Here is a 20,459-nt window from a genome sequence, read left to right as displayed (position 1 = left end):
GTCAACTCTACCCCACCAACACAGTTGCCACATAAATCTTTGTACATAGTTGCCATACTTATCCACAATCATTTTGAATCATCCAATATAAAAACTACTACAGTCCATTGCATTTAAGAGGAGTAGATACGTACTTTTCTTATGGAGCTTTCAATGTATAGTGCTAACACTGTAGCTTTAGCCCTAATGAACATATTTTCATGGAAATCATCTCATTAAAAAGAGCAAACCATTCCCTACAAATCGGCTTGAACAAATTTTAAAAATTGTTTTTTTTATTATTAGAAAACGTAGCAAATATTTTCGTGAAATTGATGGTTCCTAGTTACAACAACGCAAAACCAGATTGCGGATATATTCTTAAGCCAAAATGTAGACTTACTGCTTTAAAAATGATAGGTTCAAACCCGGTAAAAATATTTTAATTAATAAGCTCATTACAGCGTTAGCACAATTTGCAAAGTAAAATTCAGCTTGCCGTCGATGATTTACAATCCCCAATAATAAGTTTACCGCAAGCCTTAGAAGCTACTTGATGGATTTATAATATACCCAAACCCTCCTATACCTGGTTCCTCTTTACAGTACAGATAAAGTATTCCCTGGATTTTCATTTCATATCTTTCCATTTTGACGACGGCCTGTGTTCGTTACTTGCTTCCTTATTGTCTTCTCTTGTTTAGTTGTTTTGTTTTACTTGTGTACCCGTTAACGTGGATAGTGTTTATTTGTAGTATGTACATTTAGTGAGACTATTACTAGTGTTTTATTAATTGGTGACGTAAGTATGTGATAAAATATCTAAGTTTTCTACACCTAGTAATTCTATTTCTTCTTTCAGAGGTTAGATACTAGGAATTTATTTCTTGCTCTTAACAAGCTAATAAAAAAATTATAAAAAGACTTACAAGTAGAAAACGAAATAGAGGAGGTACTCAAAACCTGACAAATTGGAATAATAAACCAAAAGTGAGTATTTTTACCTGATGAATGACGCATGGTAGGTACATTAAGAAGGAACAAAAATGGAATCATAAGGAAATTAGAGATTCGAAGAATGGCGAAAGTGAAAAAACAACGTGATGTAATAAAAATAAAACTGAGGCAAAAAGGTTATTCAAAAGGGTACCAGCACTCCAGGACACATAAATCTGATGAATCTTATGGTGAAAATTCTCAACAGGCTGACATGTGTAGAGAAATGTATGAAGAAGAGGAGAAAGAATTTTTAAAATCATTAAAAAAAACTGATGAACAAATTTATGAAATTGAACGAAGAACGTCAGATCAAAATGAAGATGGTGAATGGATGGAACAGAGAAGGAAATTAATAACTGCCTCAAATTTTGGCAAAATTTGTAAGCTAAGGAAAACTACAAATACTGCCGGAACTATAAAATCTATATTGTATTGTACAATGTCATTTCAACAAAAATTCCTTCTTTAAATCATGGAAAAATACATGAAATTGACGCCAAGAAGGAACTGGGAAAAAAACTAACCGAACTAACGACAACATTGAAGTAATTCCTGTGGTCTTTTTATTGATAAGAGCGTTTATTTCTTGGGAGCATCCCCAGATGGTTTCGTAGAAAAGATCGATAGCCTTATCGAAATAAAATGCCCTTATACTGCGTATAAACAAAATTTAACACCCGATGAAGCCATTATGAAGAAATTAATCCCATTTTGGAAAATTAAAAATGATGGTAATTACGAAATTAATACCAACCACGACTGGTATTATCAGATACAAGGCCAACTTCATATAACAAATAAAAAAAAATGTATATGGGCAGTGTGGACAGGAAAAAACAAACTAAAAACGCAAGTAATAGAAAAAAAATTACGACTTTTGGGGCAAAAAAATGAAAAATAAACTGGAACAATTTTATATGAAGTGTTATCTTCCTGAATTAATTGATCCTAGAACATCAAGAAATATGCCAATAAGAGATATTAAATGAAATATGTATTTAAAAATAATTGAAAGTTCTGTTTTATTTTTTGTAATAGATTGCTTTATTAGATTTACGATCAAAGCAAATAACTACTTAAATAAAAAAAATGTGTTTCATTTTTAAATATCTAACAAGAAAATATCGATACTTTTATTTGAACCACTACCCAAAGCGTCAAAATAATACATGCCTGTGAAATACCCTATTGTAAATCATGTAAATCATCATTACAATAAGCAGGGGTTGGTTTGCCGGGTTTATTGCTTACTCTGACAGCCGAGCCGGTGTTGTGGAAATTTCAAGGTCAACATTGGTATCTACTCCTCTTAAGTATGCAGTATAGAATAGCATAGGGACTATTTTCCCGTCGTTGATTAGTCAAAATGAGAAAAAAGTTTACACCAAGGCAATGTTCGATTTTTGATAACTATTGTCAAATTTTGATATTTGCTCGATTTTTTGGTTATTAGTGTCAAACTTATCGAGTTTTTGTATCAAACGCATCATTAAACTACAATTTTGTTATTAGAATACCACTACCGTAAGTTCCTTTATGAATTATGACTTTTTTTGTTAATTTTGCTTGGAATGTACAATGGCCGGCAAAAAAAAAACTAGCCATCATTTAAATGTCAGTGTCAAAAAAGCATTAATTACACATTTGGATTTTGACGTAACACAAAAGTGATGGCTAGTTTTTATTGCCGGCCATTGTACATTCCGAGCAAAATTAACAAAAAAAAGTATGTTTTCAAATTTGCCGCGTTCGCCAGTGTGAAACGTTCTCCATTCGAAGCGACATCTACTGCATTCTTAAATGGAATGGATTTTAGTATACATATTAACAGTTTGAAAATAAAAAGATGAATCCGGATCAAGAAAAAACATCGCCACATTCATGTCATGAATCTTATTTTTAAAGCTACGCAGCTGACTTGTCTTAATTAACTAAGTATGTAAATAAAAAAAGAAAATTATAGTTCTTAACGAAGAAACTGTATCAAGATTCTTCTCAAAGTGAATTTAAGAAGTTTAATATAAAGCACAGGTCTAAAAATGTAAGCGTTTTTGATTTCATTAGTCATTAGATATATTACCGGATAAATCCGAAATCCGTTTCTTATTTAGTATTTAATTTTAAAGCACCACTTTGACAATTCAAATCAAGGTATCAACGGTGTTGTCAATATACATAACATCAAAGTCATAGCCTGCTTTAATTATAAATGTAAATGATCTCAGAGTACATTCTTCAACGAGCGTATAATGATAGCTATTATTCAAGAAGATGAAAATTCTAACACGAGCCGTAGGCGAGTGGTAGAATCGTCCGAGTGAATAATAGCCATTATACGCGAGTTGAACACTATACTTTCTCCACGACTATACCAAGAAAAAACAATCTTTGAAAATTGAATTTAATTTGACTTTTAATATTTGACAATTAAAATTGTGCCTCGTTTAGCGGTTGCTACGCGATGTGCGACTTATTGTTTAGAAAGGCATCCGATTGGCAATCTGCCGGTGATAGAATGTAAATACGAGAGATGGATTGGCCGATAGCCGTGGGTTTTAGTATTTTCTATCACTGGGTGTGGAATTGAATATCCAACAAGAATGCATTCATTCTTTAATAGTCGTGGAGAAAATATATTCGTATCTCTAATACAGTGTGTTGTCCATTATTCTAACAAGCACCACAATTATGTTACACATTCTGAAATTTTGTTTATGGTATATTTAATAAATTCCAGATTAAACCGGCCATTCCAAAAGCACACCCTTCAAGAATTCAAGAAATATTTTAATTTCTCTACTAGGAATTTCATTGGTGCAAATAAACGAGAGTTTATCAACAATACGGGGCCCATTACAGTGTACTTCTTAATTTGGGCAAGATAAGAAATGGCATCTTCTCTAAACTTGTGAAAGTTTGAATAAAAAATGTGTTTTTATTTAGTGGCTGTTCGTTCTCCCAGCAAGAAAAATTCCAGCGAGCTCCGAAAGGGTTAAAAAGAGCCGTCTTTATTCGTGTTTGAGGTAATGAAAGGAGTGAGGGGCCACCAATTAAAGCAGCTTATCTGCATAAAGCGTAGAAGTTGCAGATCGAGCACGAGAATAGTGCAATAAATACCGTTGCCTGACAGAGTCTCGCTACAAGTAGGCCATTCCTATGCAAGAGAAGAGCCTTCCATCTGAGCACGCCAAGATCTGTCAGTCACAACGACCGGTATCCCTCCCCGGAGACGTTCTATAGATAGCAAGGACCTTCCATTGCGGAATATCACGGAGCTTTTCTTATCCGACGTGTTCAATAATACACTCCACAATGAATGTTCTTGGAATTATTGGGCGGAACTTTAAGAAAATTTCCTCGGAAGACTATACTACTATACGCTTCTTGTAATAACGGCTCAGGCATAAATTGTTAAGCCAGTCTCTTGTGATATCATTTACCAAATTACACAAAATATTTCATGGAAAAATACGAAAGTACTCGTGATATACATGTTGCTTAGCTTATCAAACACATATTATCACTTAAAAAATCATTTTGACATCATTTACGGATTTTAGAATAAAAATAATTTCATCGATAGATTTGGCTGGTTTTTTTATTACCTGAAGCATAATATGTTAGGGTTGGTATGATTCAATTTTATTAAAGTTTTATTTTTGAAATTCTTTGAGGTCAGAACACTAACAAATTTTCGTTGACATTTCTTATGGACAATTACGACAATTTCTACAGTAACAATTTTTTATTATCCACTATTAAAGTTTTTGCACAACACAATATAGTATTTCAGCTAGATTGATAAGTTACAATAATAATCAAGAATCAGAGAAAAACAAAAAAATATTTTAATTGAAAGAAAATTGAAAAATCAAAAATCAAGTAAAAAATCTATTCTAGTGGCTCAAAATTGGCTCCATGCTGTTCCAAACACTGTCGACATCTTCTAGAAACGCCCCTCGTTGCATTCAGCAAAATTTTGGGGTATTTCTTAACAGACTCGCAACTATCCTTCTCGGGCGAAGACCTAAGTGGGGTCAAATAAACATTGTCTTGAATGTAACCCCATAGAAAGAAATGCAACGGATTTAAATTTAGGTCCGTAAGTACCCATTCATCGATGACCAAAATCATTATTTAAAAATGCAACTTTCATGCGTACTTTATATGGTGTGGCGCCGTCCTGATGAAACACGATTGATTCTGTTCAAAAAATACTGCTAGTGACATTTCATCTAGAAAGTTGCTTATTTCGTTGGATAATTGAGCATGATATTTTGCTTGATTAAGACTGCGATCAGTAAAAAGAGACCCGCTAGTGTAGGTATCTCCCAATTCCCAAAATACTCGTACCACACCACTTACCATTAAATCGTCTTTGGAAATTTGCTTCCACAACAACATGATAGGCATTTCCTCGGCTCCAGTGATGATGATTATTTCGATTAAATACACGATTTTTACGAAAAGTGCATTCATCTGACCAAAGCACACGATGGTAAAAAATAGGATCTTCTCTTAATACTTAACTTATTAATATACTAAGTACAAAATTAAATCCTACGCTGAAGGTCATTTCCAAAAGAGCATGTTGATTTTGTGGTATGTAGGGAAAAAATATATCTATATTTCTTGAGAACATTTTCAACGGTTCTCAAACAATCTGATTCCTTTGATTCTCTTGTAAACCATTATTGAACATGTACTACCTCAGGTTAAAATATCTGTACCTACAACCTTCAAAATCAGACTGTACATTTAGATTGGACAGAGTATACGATACTGTTATGAATATAAAATCAGATTAGCACAAATAGTATATTAAGTATAAAGAACGGTAATGACAATGTACCGATCGAAGACAATTGTTTGGAGGAGGAGCTTGCGACGACTCCAAAATTGTCTGAGATCGGTACATTGTCATTAACGTTCGTGATGCTTATGAGATTTTTTGCGCGATTGAATATTTATTACAAAACATTCACATCTAGAATAGGCCCAATGCGATACGTGTTTATACCCTTCACATCGTGTTGCTACAATGTCGATTTTTGTATCGCGTTTCTAAGGCAATCTGAAAACAACTACTGCCATTGCAGTTTTTGTGCGCAAATATCGCCAGTTGTGTTGAAAAACAAGCAGTAAAATAAGTGATATTAGTGATTCCGAAAACGAAGTGGATGTTGTAGAAGAAACTTTGAATGTGGGGTGCGTCACAAATAAAGAATTTTTGAAACTAACGACCTCAACGTGTAATTAAGAAGACAAGGAAAATTTGGGGTATGAAAATTTTGATAATACTAATGTCGCGGCAAGTTCGCTAATATTATTTCATTGCAGCGGCAAGGAATGCCGACCACAAGAGCCGTGTGAGTTTCCAGAAAGTGCTAACATCTTGTCTTCAACTTCTGTCTACATAAATCAAGAATTTTCGAAACCAGCAAGCTCAATATGTAATAAGAAGACAAGGAAAATCCGGGGTATGGACATTTTGACAATTCTAATGTCGCGGCAAGTCTGTTACTAAAATTGTTCCGTTGCAGTGGCAAGGTAGGCCGACTACAAGAGCCGTGTGAGTTTCCAGAAAGTGCTAACATCTTGTCTTCAACTTCTGTCTACATAAAAATTATTATAATAATCGATTAATTTTGAATAAACTTTACTTACCGTTCTAGAACACCAAAAATTACTTACCATCGAGTTTATCGTTAGCAACGAGTAAACAGAGCTTACCATCTTGGAAACAGACGTGGTAAACAACCAAATAGAGTACAATCGCGCAAAAAAATAAATAAACCTTAAGTTCTCACTAAATCAAATATTTTTATTCAAATCAGTGCATTTTTACAAAAATCATCTTGAAGGATCTGATCGAGACAAACATTCTCCAAAAAGAAATGTTCATATCCGTCTATTCTTGGAAAACTTATTATGATTAAAACAGAGCCCCACAGCCACAGTTTGATTTTAAATATTTTGCCTTGAAATTATGCTCTAATTAATATATTCTAGTGAATTTTGTAGTGTTGGGTTAATCTAATACAATTTCAAATCTATAGGTACGAGTACATTATTTCATTGGAAAATTTTTCGGCGCATCGCGGCATAATATAGGGCTACATAAATAATAAAGTTATTGCTGAAATTAAATTTTAAAAGTACAAAAATAGTAATTGATCTATACTGAAGTCATAATATTGAAATAATTAAGTCCCTAATGCCAATTATTAAAACAAGTGCTTTAACTTTAAAGTTAAAATTTAACAAATATCTGAAGAAGTCGACACAAAAATTTTTGTGTAGGTAGGTATCACACGTCCAGAAACGGTTTCGCGAGGAGCCGCATTTGCAAGCTATTCGTCTCGGCCCGCAAATTTACTCGCACTCGCAAACGTGCCGTTTCTGGCCTAGTGATACAAGTAACTAATAATTTTTGCTAAAATTGAATTTTATTTATGGATAAGTATTTACAAAAATATACTGAGACAATGAGTCATATGAATAAAATTAAAGCGATTGCTCAAAGTAGGTATAAGTATAAAGTTAAACCAAATCTGCTTCGGATTGTATGAATAACCTTTTACTTTTACTTCGAAGCAAATAGGTACCTCACTTGCAAATGCTCAAGAAAATTAAATCAAGTGGGTCTCAATCAAATCAGTTAAAACTACTGTTGAATAAACTTATAAATAAAACTAAAGCAATTGTTCAAAGTAAAAGAGTGTGTTTTGTTTCTAAAAATGAATTAGGAAGCGGAAGACTCTTCTTTCAGCGATGAAGGAATCAGGAGAGACGAATTTGAAGATGGGAAGCAGGCAGATAATAATGATAATAACGCATTACTATTTTTATCACAAGCTTTAAAAAAACTTTTCGGCAGTCTTGTCGAAATCGCAGCTGCCGGAAACGAAAGCCAAAAAAACAGAAGGACTGAAGCGATTAGTAAAATTGTACTAGAATCATTGTGGAAAAACAATAACAATGCAACAAATGGAAAAAATTCAATAACATGAAAGCAAGACTAAAAAAGAAAACGGACAAGAAGAAAACTGATAATAAACGGAATAAATTATGCGAATGGGGAAAAAAAATGTATAATGTACTGGATGCTGATAGTAATTCTACTCTTAATAAAATTTCAGGTCTGAAACTAAAAAAGTTAAAAGCAAAATCGGCCAAAAAATTTGAAACTGAGGAATCTGCAACCCTTGAGTTACAGTGTTTAGTTTTAGTTTTAGTTAACTGAACAGTTAAAAACTACACGAATTCAACGCATCTATTACTTAGACAAACTTAAGAAAAGTGGAAGAGTCATAGAAAAAGAGACCTTACAATTAGATGGAAATTTGTTTTGATTAGGTAATCTTGTTACAGAAATAGAATAAGTTCTAACATAATATAATAAAGAAAGTATACACGGCCAGAACACGGACATTATAGCGACCAAAACGATATAGGTTCAGTTTACAGAAAGGGAATTAAATATTTAATTCGAATTAAATTTTAATGCCCGATTAATTCATGAATCCAAAACTTCCATTGGTTCAATCTGATCACGTGTTCAGTTAATCTCGCATTTGATTACGATTAACTTAATTTCGCTTCTGTAAACTGACTCATAATGGGTCATATGAATAAAGTTGAGTATGTGCTCATACTTCACTTTTTGTGAGCATTAGCTTAAAATATATGAATAAAAATTCTATCATTTGCTTTTGCTAAAAGTAAAAGGACACGATCTGAGCATTTACTTCAACTTTAAGCTCTTGCTCATTTTTTGAGAAAATTGTATGAATAAAATGAAGTAAATGCTTCAGTTGTTGAGTATTTACTCCAAAATTTGTGATGCTAGTCAAAACGAGAATCATCAACACAAGTAAGACACCGTTTTACGTTAAATCTTTAAAAAGATGGCAGATTTTGTTCGCGTCAGAAATGTTAAGGCTAGGGCCACACTACAGACGAAATAATCGGCCGATAATTTAGTCCTATTGGTTAGCTTCCGCGCCCACCAGGTAAACTAAACTGTTTTCGATCAATCTGTCGGCCGACTACAATCGCTTTAGTGTGCGCACTCACATAAGTCCTCATACTTATTAAGCAACCAACTAAACTGTCGGCCGATGAAAAGTCTGTAGTGTGGCCCTAGCCTAAAAGTTATAAAATAAGACGCGAGCCTATAAACACTGATTTTAAAGTTTTAAAGTATTGTGACAAGAATAGTAATTCGTTATTATTGTTATTATCTGCCTGCCTCCCATCTTCAAATTCGTCTCTCCTGTTTTCTGGAAGAAGAGTCTTCCGGTTCGTATTTTATTTTTACCCGCTAGACACACTCTTATACTGGGTTCGCAGTTGACGTTGAAAAACACACAAATTTTGGATGTGCCGCAGCCTCGCAACATGAGACAAACTAGTAGACTGATTTCCGGCGGTAACAGCTACCGCCACATATCGGCGATATTAATCTGATTCATGTTATGAAGCTTGAGGTACATTCAACTACGCCACCAACGCCAACTGCGATGGGACAATCATTTATAATAACTCTGTACTTTGAGCAATTGCTTCGTTAAAAAAAACGCGCCTTATTGCTCTACCTCTGCGTTATTGTAGAAAAGAGTAAAAAGTACAAAAACAATAAAAATTCACCATTTCTACATGCTGTAACTACGAAACTCTTGATCTGACAAAAAAAACATAAAAAACAAAAAATGTAGAGCATTGTATGGTCTATATTTGTATGATAACTTAGATAGACGTCCCTATTTCGCACGAATAATGAAATAATCCCAAAAAAGTGATTTTTCACTTTTATTCTCCAATATGGCGGAGCGAGCGGCAACCCCCCAAGGTGGCAAATGCAGCAATATTAATAGTATGCCTAATAGATGATACCTGTCAAGTGTAAACTTTTATGTACCTTTTGCCAGGTAAAACCTACCTATTGATTGGACTAGTTCTAACTGATTTGAGATCCATTTGATTTAATTTTCTTAAGCATTTGCTCATACAAGTGAGGTATTTGCTTCGAAGTAAAAGTAAAAGGTTATTCATACAATCCGAAGTAGATTCTTTTACTTCCATTTTCTACTTTGAGCATTTACTTTAACTTTATACTTATACTTTGAGCAAATGCTTTAATTTTATTCATACGACCCAATGTTTTAAAATCAGTGTTTAATGGCTCGCGTTTTATTTTGTACCTTTTAAGATTTCTGACGCGAACAAAATCTGCCATTTTATTAAAAGATTTGATGTAAAACGATCTCTTACTTGTGTTGATGATTCTCGTCTTGACTAGCATCATAAATTTTGGAGTAAATACCAAACAACTGAAGCATTTACTTAATTTTATTCATACAATTTTCTCAAAAAATGAGTAAGAGCTTATAGTTGAAGTAAATGCTCAGATCGTGTCCTTTTACTTTTAGCAAAAGCAAATGATAGAATTTTTATTCATATATTTTAAGCAAATGCTCACAAAAAGTGAAATAAGAGCACATACTCAATTTTATTCATACGGCCCAATGCATCTGACAGTAGTTTGGTTAATTAGGTATGTCCCATGATGTCTGATTTCAGTAAAGAAACTGAAATACCAGCAGTTTAGAAAACATCGCTTACAAAATATAATGTTAACGACTGTTCTGACATAGAAGATCCATTTCAAGATTCTAAAAGTTCCTATGTTCTCGACAGGGACGCATTTAGTAGTGACAGCCCTTCTGAAATTATCGCTGAGGTTCCAGACAATGAACAAGAAAAAGTTTCAGTGGCTGCCTAATTCCTAAGCAAGAACAAACACTGGTACAAACAAAGAAAGGAGAGGAAAGAAAAAGGTAAGAAATGAAAATAAGTGACAAAGAAATATATGGAAAAGAAAGAGGATGGCTGGGCAAACGTATAAATCCAGTAAAAATAAAAAGATTATTAAGAAGAGAAATGTGGGGTAACCTTGTACATACTGCCGTATGAAATGTAACGAAAAAAGGGATTCAGAGAATACAAGTTCACCGGGACTTTTGGAGTCAATAGGTAAGATATAGGCCGTGCCAAACCCAAATAACCACCACCTGTTGAATTATGTTGGTGAAAACAAAATTACACTAAGTGTATAATGGCAATTTTGATATTACTAGGATGCTAGACCAATCAAATCTAAATGTACAACGTTGCCGGTTGAATTTTTGGGTAGAATGCAGTGTTGGTGGTTATTTGGCTTTGACAAAGACTATATATGCCGTTCACGATTATTTTAAACACGCAGGAGGCAGCAATATTTTTTTGTTAGTTTGGCGTCAGGTCCTGTCATATGACGTTTCGTTTTTAAATATTCGCATTGTTGTCAATTCCGTCATTAATTTAGTTAATAAGAATTTACCCAGAACCGCCCTACAAATACCTATGTATGTTTCATTTCAATTACAATTTTACGATTATTGTTCCTAATGCGTTCAATTATTTAAAAAATGTAACAACTTGGGAGCAGTATTCGGTTGAATTATAACCTAAAATAGATTTATTAAGACAAATCACAATACTGCCAACTAAAATGTCAGATTTTCATAGATAGTCCCAATTTGAAATAATCGTGAATGGTTTATAGGTACAGTTGCGGCCATTGAAATCTCGGACAGAAAAGATTCAAACACTCTGTATAAATTCCGAAATTTGATTAGCGTAAACAGGATTTTCATCAAGGATTATAAAGTCAGTGTCAGTATTTGACATATTAGCGAAGAATCGCGCGTAACTTTTGATATGCCGCAATTATCTGATTTGCAAAAATGTATTTGACTGAGGGACGGTGTGAGTATAAGAGCCATTGCGAGAGAAATTAATGTGGATAATGTTTGAGTGACATTTTGAGAAACGTCACTTTCAATCCCATTTACAAAGCCGAAAGTTTGGCGTTGTCAAAGTGTCTGAGTTTTCAACGGCCGCAACTGTACATCTATACATACCAAAAAGAACAATTTTTGTGTTCTTGTCTGGAGCAAACATCTGTAGTTAGAAACAAAGAAGTCGAGCTGGAAAACCAAAAATTACCTACCTTGAAATATTTTTTCATATAGTCGGTGAAAAAATACAAGTGTCCCAAAAATATTTCTTGTAGATACTGAATCTGAATATTTCCCAAACCTTAGTTAGGTGTGCACTAGAGAAACAGTAGTCTAGGCTCTAGAGGAATAGTCGAATGTGACAAAAGAGGGAAGCAGGATATGATGTGCTTCCCATGTGAGGAACTGAGGAATCATATTACAGTCGAAGAACCGCAAAAAAATATTTAGATAGTGATTTGAATATTTCAACAATGTATAGGATGTACAAAGAAGAATGTGAGTTGCAGTATGCACCCCCCGGAGAAGTTGGTAAGAAATAGCTTTACAACCAAATGTTTAACACTGAATTCAAATTATCATTCAAAAGACACTTGCGACGCATGTGATGAATTTATTATCAATCTAATTAACGCCCGGTTTCTGGAACGGCGCGATAGCTAACTGGCAGGTTAAATCAAATGTTGCTATACAGGGTGTTTTCGAAGTTGAGGTATTCCTTTTAACCTGTGATAGTATGCGTTGTTCTAAAGAGTTTTAGCCAAAGTCACCTTAGTAAAACGTGTACGGCAATGAAGATACAATAAGTTGATTTTTTTGAAATTTTTGAAACCGGTCCTGCTCAAATTTGCGCTGATTTGTTAGAAATTAGAATTGACAAAAAAAATCAAATGAGCATGGACGTTAATCAAAAATACTGTCAGAGTTGTCATCTAATTAGTCGGAATGGCTTTATCATTACGAAAATAATGAGCTCACAGATATCTTGCTAATGTATGGACAATGTTATCACGTTATCAGAATGCAGCTGCGGCGTCCAGAGAGTACGCAGAGTGATTTCCAGAAAGACACCATCCTGGGCCACATCAGTTATTAATCTAGGACAGCGGAGAAATAGACAGGACCGGACTCAAAATTTTAGAAAACAATAAAAATATACAATGAATTATCTCCCTTAATACAAACATTTTACCAAGAAGATTTAGGCTAAAATTCTTAAGAATAATGTGTAGTATCTCGTGTTACAAGGAACCCCTCAACTTCGAAAACACCCTGTATAAACGCTAGAAAGTAACCAATCACATTACATAATTTTTGTATTTATCGGAGAGTTAACTAACTGGCCCCATAAAATTGTTTCCAGAAACCGGGCCTAGGACAGACAAATTCAAGCATAGTATGACGCTCATTTAATGGATGCTGACAAAAGGTACGACATAAAAAAAAACAGGACAAGTAAAAGTCATTAAATAATCCGGAAGAAAAGGTTTTAATGATTGATTTACAGAAATGTCTGCCATGCCCAAAGGTAACCAATGCTCAAAGTTTTTATAGTTTGAAGCTGTGATGCTCCTATTATAGTACTGATATAATACTGATTCTACAGAAAAAAAGGCCATGTAAGTAATATTAATAACTTTCATTAATTATCTATATTACATACAATCAAATATAATTTTCCGTTGACCGCTTGTTAATTTCAATATTAATGAATTATTTTGCCTAAAATATAGTGTATTAATGGACCTCATTAATACACTATTTTTCATTAATCAACGATTTTTGGGATTTTGACGTTTTGATGTATAAACAACCTCGAACATGCATTGTTTGTACTTACCAACACTGCGGCAGGTAGTGCAGCAGGGTTTTCTATATTTTATAGCTCCATAATTGCACAATTACGAATTCACTTTTTCAAAAGCCGACCTTTTTGGTTATAATTCGCATGTCATATTTTTCAAAGGTAACTAGGTTTTCTTAGCGTGAAATTGAATGTGAATGGATTGACGTCTTCTGACACTCTTTGTGGAAAAATGAATAGAAAGTGTTGAAAAATTTAACAATGGCCTACCTTGAGGACAAAAAAAGGATGAAGGTATTTTATAAGGTCTCATCTTTATCGAAAAAGATAAAATTGGTTTTGATTTGGCTTCAATTTGAAATTTTGTCACAAAAAAAAAAGTTTGCGGTCAACGAAAAAGTTTTGTAATCAACTCGTTTGTTAATGGGCGATTAATAATGTCAACTATTAAAGGCACTCACACGCTACACTCGTTCGTGCTTTAAACAGTTTCGATTATTAATCGCTTTCATTAACAAACTAGTTTATTAAATAACTATTATTAACACACATTAATATGTACTTTATTACACTATTGGCCAAATGCGAGATTAACACATAACTAATCAAATTGAACCAATCAAAGTTTTAAATATTTAATTCTCTTTGTCTAGACTGTTTATAACACTAATAATACATACAAAGTAGTGGTGGTTAAAAAATACACTAAATACTCAATTTCTTATTTAGGTAATAACTTTGCCTTTAATAATTTTTTCTTCTCTTTTCAGTCACACCTACATATTCCTTTGTTGCTTCTAAAAACTGTCTCTTATGCTTTCTGCATTCGCTTCATTGTGTTGAATGTTTGCTAATTCTTCCATCCGAATTTCCATCTTGGTGTTGAGGTTAAGTTCCATGGCATGTTCTGTCAGTTAATTTTTCTTCAATAAATTCACAGCTTCAAATTTAACTCTGCTTTATAATGGTTCTTTGATGAACAATTTATTTTCTTCCCTTTCTTCATTACCTACTGAAACAGATGAAGTAGATTCCGGAAGCATTCTCCTTCATAAATTGGATTACTAAAACGTTAATGATATTTACAATTTACTTAAATAAAACTATTTAATTTAAGGTCTTTACCTGTTACAACACCCTGCACCCTACCCTAAACCACCTTTCTTATTCGTACTGCAAACCATGGTGATTGCCAGCATAGGCAGTGCTCCCTCCATATCCCTCTACGAGGGAAATTGATAGGATAAATTTTGATAGAAATGAAACCGTTTGAAAGATGTTTTACTCGTCATGCAGCAATACCTACATGTTTCACAAATCTACACTACAATACAGGCACCTTTTTATCGGATTCTAATCTTTGAAGGTCATTTGGTATCTGTCAAAACAACGTGGCCGTGATGTCAGCTCGCCGACACTAAAGTCAATCCACATTCCACAATATTTTAACGTGATTTTGTTTTTCAAAGCGAAATGCAAAATGAGGATCATTTAAAAAAACTCCAGTTTCTTAAAAAACAGTTCTTGTACAATGTCCCAGTTAAAGAATTAATTTGGAAGGTGAGTTTTCCACTCTAACCTACATTTTTGACATTGGGTTTTTAATTTTTCAGGATTTTTCTGACCTAAATGTCGAACTACAGGAGCAAATAATAAAGCATACTATACGTTTTGAGGCGGTTTTAAAATATCCGGTCAACATAAATTACCAAAAAGCATTTGTAAAGAGTTTATTGCAGTACTTGGAAAAACAGGGTTCTGTAATTCAGGACATTTTGTACGAAGAATACGGTCGATTGGTGGCGCTACAATCTACGACTGTCAATTTTAAACATTACCCTCTTGAAAACTGCACCCGGAATATTATATTAAAAGAAGATATCCGTTTGATATCGGACGGGACAACAGGACTAAGGACTTGGCAGGTACAGGTTTTATTTTATTGGTGTAAGATTTACAAAAATTATTTTCAGGCGGCTCTAGCGCTATCAGAATGGGTTCTGTCCAATACCGCTTGTTTCCACTCTAAAATAATATTAGAACTGGGATCAGGGATCGGTTTAACAGGATTAGTTATTTCCATGCTCTGTACACCTCAGGCAGTGTATCTTAGTGACTGCCACCCATCAGTTCTAACAACATTGTGTGATAACATTAGTTTCAATATTAATAGTGATGGAGATGAGAATGGTAATATAAGTGAAAAATGTCTACCAGAAAGACTTGTAGATTGTGATAAAGTGAGTGTGCTAAATTTAGCTTGGGAGGATATCTCCCCTGAATTTTGTCAAAGGCTTGGACATGTTGACCAAATTGTTGCAGCAGATGTGGTATATGACAATTCTCTTTTTAAACCCTTAGTGAGTGCAGTGGATAATTTATTTAATTATTGCGGTACAGAACAATTTATTTTATCTTGTACTGAAAGAAATGGAGAGACTTTGAATGCCTTTATACAATTATTAGGTCTGCTAGTTAAATATCATATTTGTGACTAACTAATTAATTTAATTCTAGGACAAAGATACAAAGTTTGTGATTTTGCAGTTCCTCCACAAAGAAACTTCTTGTGGCCAGAAACACCACCTGTTAAGATTTTTAATATAACACATCAATAAAATTTGAGAGGTAAGTTTTAGTGCTGTTATTAAAATACTGTGCTGGTTAAAAGTACATAAACTTCTACAATGCTGCAATAAAGTGTTGATGTGTTTATCAGATTTTTAAATTTATTTTGAAGGAATTTTAAGAAAAAAATGTTTCATCTAAGATTTGATAAACTTGTTTCATTTATTATCACTTATCAGTACAAAGCAGTTAAGAACTTTTTATTTTTGCTTTCTAAATATTGTATCAGATCACTGAGTATTTTGTTGAGCCTGTAAAGGAGAGCAATATAAGATTAAACAATGTTAAGAAAGCTGTAATTTTAAACCAAATTATTTTATTACCAACCAACCAAATATTCTATGAATTAAATTAAAGTAAGAAAACCAGTCTCTTTGAAGTGAGAATTTTTATTTTATAAAAACGTGTGAAAAGATACTGAAGACCTAATAAAAAAAGGAGATCATTTATCTCAGCACTACACGTCAAAACAGAGAACCTTTTCTACAGTCGCACAGTTTGTTAATTGGTTAATTTACAATCAGTGTCGTCTCCAATGCGTTCAGACAAGTGAAACAAGGCATAGATCAAGTATTAGCAACAAGAGTGATTTTCCATAGTATATTGCCATTTTTGTTACAAACTTGAAGGTACCTACCTACAGGGTGTTATGGAAGTCCACATAGAAAATTTAACCACCAATAGAACTCATCAACGGAAGTAATACCTATAGTTGTTATTTTTTCTGAAAACTCCATTTTGAAGCTAAAATTATAGTAAGTTTAAACCCTAAAACCCATACCCGCCTATGTGTTTACATGTTCATTCATAATGAAGGATGAAAAAGTTGGATACTCTGTAAAGTACTCGATTAAAAACAGTAAAAAACGGTAGTCTTAAGTTTACTGTCCTGATGTGATAAAAGAGCTATAGTAAATGTACTTAAAATACCTTCCTTCCTTAATTGTAGATGCAGGTTTGCACCTTCCGCCTAAAGAAATTTGTATTCTCACAAGCGGCGCTGGATTTTTACAATACTTTCGGCCACTTGCGTCACACGAGCGGTTTGTTCTTTGATGGTGTTAATCTGACACTACCTGCTTCTTATGTCCCCACAAGATAAAATCGCACGGATTTAAATCGGGTGACCGAGCTGGCCATAAAATGGGTCCGTAGCGACTCAGTCATTTTCCTTTCCATTAAAGTTTAAATAATTTGTGACGTCTCTAGAACAGTATGGAGCTCCGTGGTGTAATTACCACATATCACGTCCTATAGCCAAGGGCACATCTTCGAAAAGGTTGTTCCACACGTTCCGAAGAAAATCTAAATACCCTGCACCCTTTACACGTCGAGGTAGAATATGATGATGATCAAACAATTTCCGATCACTCCTGCCCATACGTTGATTGAAAATCGTTCCTGGTAACCCTTTAGTGGACTAGATGAGGATTTTCGTCAGATCACACATGAGTGTTATGGATGTTGAACACACATCACATGTAAAACATGCTCGTCTGTAGTTAATAAAAGACTCAAAACACTTGGTTCCTCGTCTATTTTCCGATTAAGCCAAAAAGCTATCCTGCGAGCTGGATCTCCGTCTAAAAAGCCTGAACACGTTGGTCATGGTAGGGATCTAATCCTTATTCATGCAAAGTGCGATAAATAATAATTAATGTGGAAACACCTACACGTAAAGCGAGTCTTCTTATGTTCAAATTTGCTTCTTGTTCAATGGATTGTAGAGTTTCAGATCCAATTTCCAGAACGCGATCACTTCTTGGGAGTTCCAGATCTTGACTTGGATAACGAAAGTTCCACGTAGGTGTTGAACGGCCGCTGTAAATGTACGCGAATCTGGAATTTCCCGTTGTGGAAATCGTTCCATGTACAAACGAATCGCTTCAACAGCATTTGTGAAGTTTATTGTTTTCACAAAAATCAAAGGAAAGAAAAATGTAAAGTTTTTATGACACAAAACTTTCTCGTAGGCTTTAATTGACGATCACTTCATCTGCTTAGTGTCAAATTAGAGGTGTGAAAATCTAAGAAAAGTAATCGCTTGCAGAAAAATCATAAATAAAATCTGGTTATTTGTAGCGATTTATACAGGTGGTTAAAATTTATACGTGGACTAACATCCTGTATTTGAGTTGAACAAAATCTAATAAAAATGTTACCATATGTGACTCATTTTACACAAAAATTTATATTACCAGTTTTGATATTATGCCCCTCGAATATGTAAATAACAACACATCTGTTATACATCTTTGGCAATAGAGTTACTCCCAAGAGAGTTTCATCCGTTTTAAACCGATTATAACTGGGATTATAATAGTCAGTGACATCATCTTCGGAGCTAAATTTCTGTGTCAGGTTACCTCTCGTGGTGAGTACTAGATAGTAACAACCTTGCTTCAATATGTACCTTGATTAACTAGACCCAAAAAAAGGAACAGCACAGCAATAAAAATGCGTAAGGAACTAAAACTCATCAAACCATTTGATTTTGTAGTTTTAAGGGGTGTGCGTGGATCGAGACGTTGACAGCGTGTAGCGTGTTTTTCACAAATGCTTTATATTATTATGACTCAATGTACCGTATTAAAAAATCAGTTCTTTAAGGAACTATTTATCTAGCGAAGATTTTTTTTCGTTACACATGTATGACCATTGGTACTATTACAATGATGGGGCGACGATGGGCCGGTGGTGCCGATACCGTAGCATGGTCGATGACGAGGCCACTGACGGTATCGGGCCGGTGGTGTAACAAAAGTTAAAATTAATTAAATATTTGCTTCCGTAATATTCTATCTGTTAATAATTCATCCTCATAGTTAAGGCTTTTATGCCCCCGCTGGAGAAAATATTTAGCTCAGATTTTGATGACTCAGTGCTAATACTCGAACACCTCCATACCTGGTAACTGTTAGACTTTTACGGGTTATTGTAAGCTAACTGCACCCCTCTTGGGGTCCAGAGATTAACCCTTCCATTGCGCGAATTATCATCGGTCAATGCAAAAGTGTGGTATATGTACTACAAACACCTTGAAAGTGTTAACTATCTGTCTCCCCTGTCAAGTGCAACTGATACTAATGATTAGATGCGTGACCCATCTAAAAATGACCTTCGAATCATGAACACTTCAAAACATAATGAGACAGTCGTTTGGGTGAATGAGATAATTTTACTGTTGAGTTTTTATCTGTTGTAAAAATCTGACAAAATTATCTAATGTGATATAATCAGAAATGATATTATCATATCCACCTACATCATAAAAACGTTGCGTTCACAACAATTATTATTGTAGGTACATATTTACAATTTTCGTTTAATACTCTAGTAGTTTATTATTAGATTCAGTACCCCCTAGAGCGTTCTCAAACTACTTAAACCACTCTCTGCACAAAACAATAAGTGACAAAGAAAAAATAAACAAAATTTCTTCTACTTCTACAAAAATGTGTATTTTGCAACTTCTTTTGATGTAGCGCATATCGATATACCTAAGTACCTATAACTTTTGTACAAAAATCTGTTGCATTCTTTAGCAAAGTCCTCAAATTCACTGTGGGAGGTGCATATTCCAAGAATAGCACCTAAGTTTGCTGTTTACTTTTTTTTTAATTTGACAACAAAGTAACTAGGAACGAACCGAGGGGGTAAGAGATCGAAAATTTGTTGTACAATGCAATCCCAATTCAGAATCGATTCCAATTTATGAAACGAAAAGTAAAATATACTTGCAAGACATTATCCTAACATAATTATGTAAAAACAAATCTAGATAAATTCATAGGAAACAGATAGGAATATATTACTTCATTGAAAACGTTTTTAGCAGTCCAGACACTTTATACGGTTTTGTGCGAAGAAGCAAACATACGTAAGGTACCTACTCTTTTTTATAGTTGATTTCTTCTGATTTACAATAATTTCTACAAAGTTACCGTCACTAAAAAATCGGTTTCATCATCTTCATCATCAGTTTAGGCAGTCTTTTCAGTTATATCAACCTCAACATCACTATCAGATTCTTGCTTCGATTCTTCTAAAGGTTGTCAAGATATTTTATGTCACACATCATATTTATTTCAGACATACCTATTCATTTCCAACATAACAGCAAACCCAAGAGGTTCTTGTTCTGCTTCTTGTACAATGGATCGAATTTCATCAATGTCTATTTTTGGCAAATCTTTGATATTCGT

General features: G+C 33.9%; 1 protein-coding gene and 1 long non-coding RNA gene across 4 annotated transcripts; one reads left to right on the top strand and one right to left on the bottom strand.

Moving 5' to 3' along the window:
- Positions 1–14,245: 14,245 nt before the first annotated feature.
- Positions 14,246–14,893, bottom strand: LOC138127227 (uncharacterized). The gene is made up of 2 exons (XR_011158151.1): positions 14,752–14,893; positions 14,246–14,690 (listed from the first exon to the last, which is right to left on the bottom strand). It is a non-coding gene; the product is annotated as an uncharacterized lncRNA (long non-coding RNA).
- A 154-nt stretch (positions 14,894–15,047) lies between these two features.
- Positions 15,048–17,780, top strand: LOC138127224 (protein-lysine N-methyltransferase EEF2KMT). Of its 3 annotated transcripts, none has more exons than XM_069043138.1 (5): positions 15,048–15,186; positions 15,240–15,551; positions 15,600–16,092; positions 16,144–16,254; positions 17,464–17,780. In XM_069043138.1, exons 1-4 carry the CDS (start codon positions 15,100–15,102, stop codon positions 16,242–16,244), a joined length of 993 nt encoding a protein of 330 aa, XP_068899239.1. In that variant the 5' UTR covers positions 15,048–15,099; the 3' UTR covers positions 16,245–16,254; positions 17,464–17,780. The 3 variants fall into 3 exon arrangements, with proteins under 3 accessions (XP_068899239.1, XP_068899240.1, XP_068899241.1); XM_069043139.1 differs by lacking the exon at positions 17,464–17,780 and adding an exon at positions 17,204–17,439; XM_069043140.1 differs by lacking the exon at positions 17,464–17,780 and adding an exon at positions 16,884–17,185.
- The last annotated feature ends 2,679 nt before the right edge of the window (positions 17,781–20,459 follow it).

The sequence above is a fragment of the Tenebrio molitor genome, chromosome 3 (assembly GCF_963966145.1).
Source record: "Tenebrio molitor chromosome 3, icTenMoli1.1, whole genome shotgun sequence".
Lineage (NCBI taxonomy): Eukaryota > Metazoa > Arthropoda > Insecta > Coleoptera > Tenebrionidae > Tenebrio > Tenebrio molitor.
Note: the sequence above shows the minus strand (reverse complement) of the source record. Positions and strands in the feature narration are given on the sequence as shown.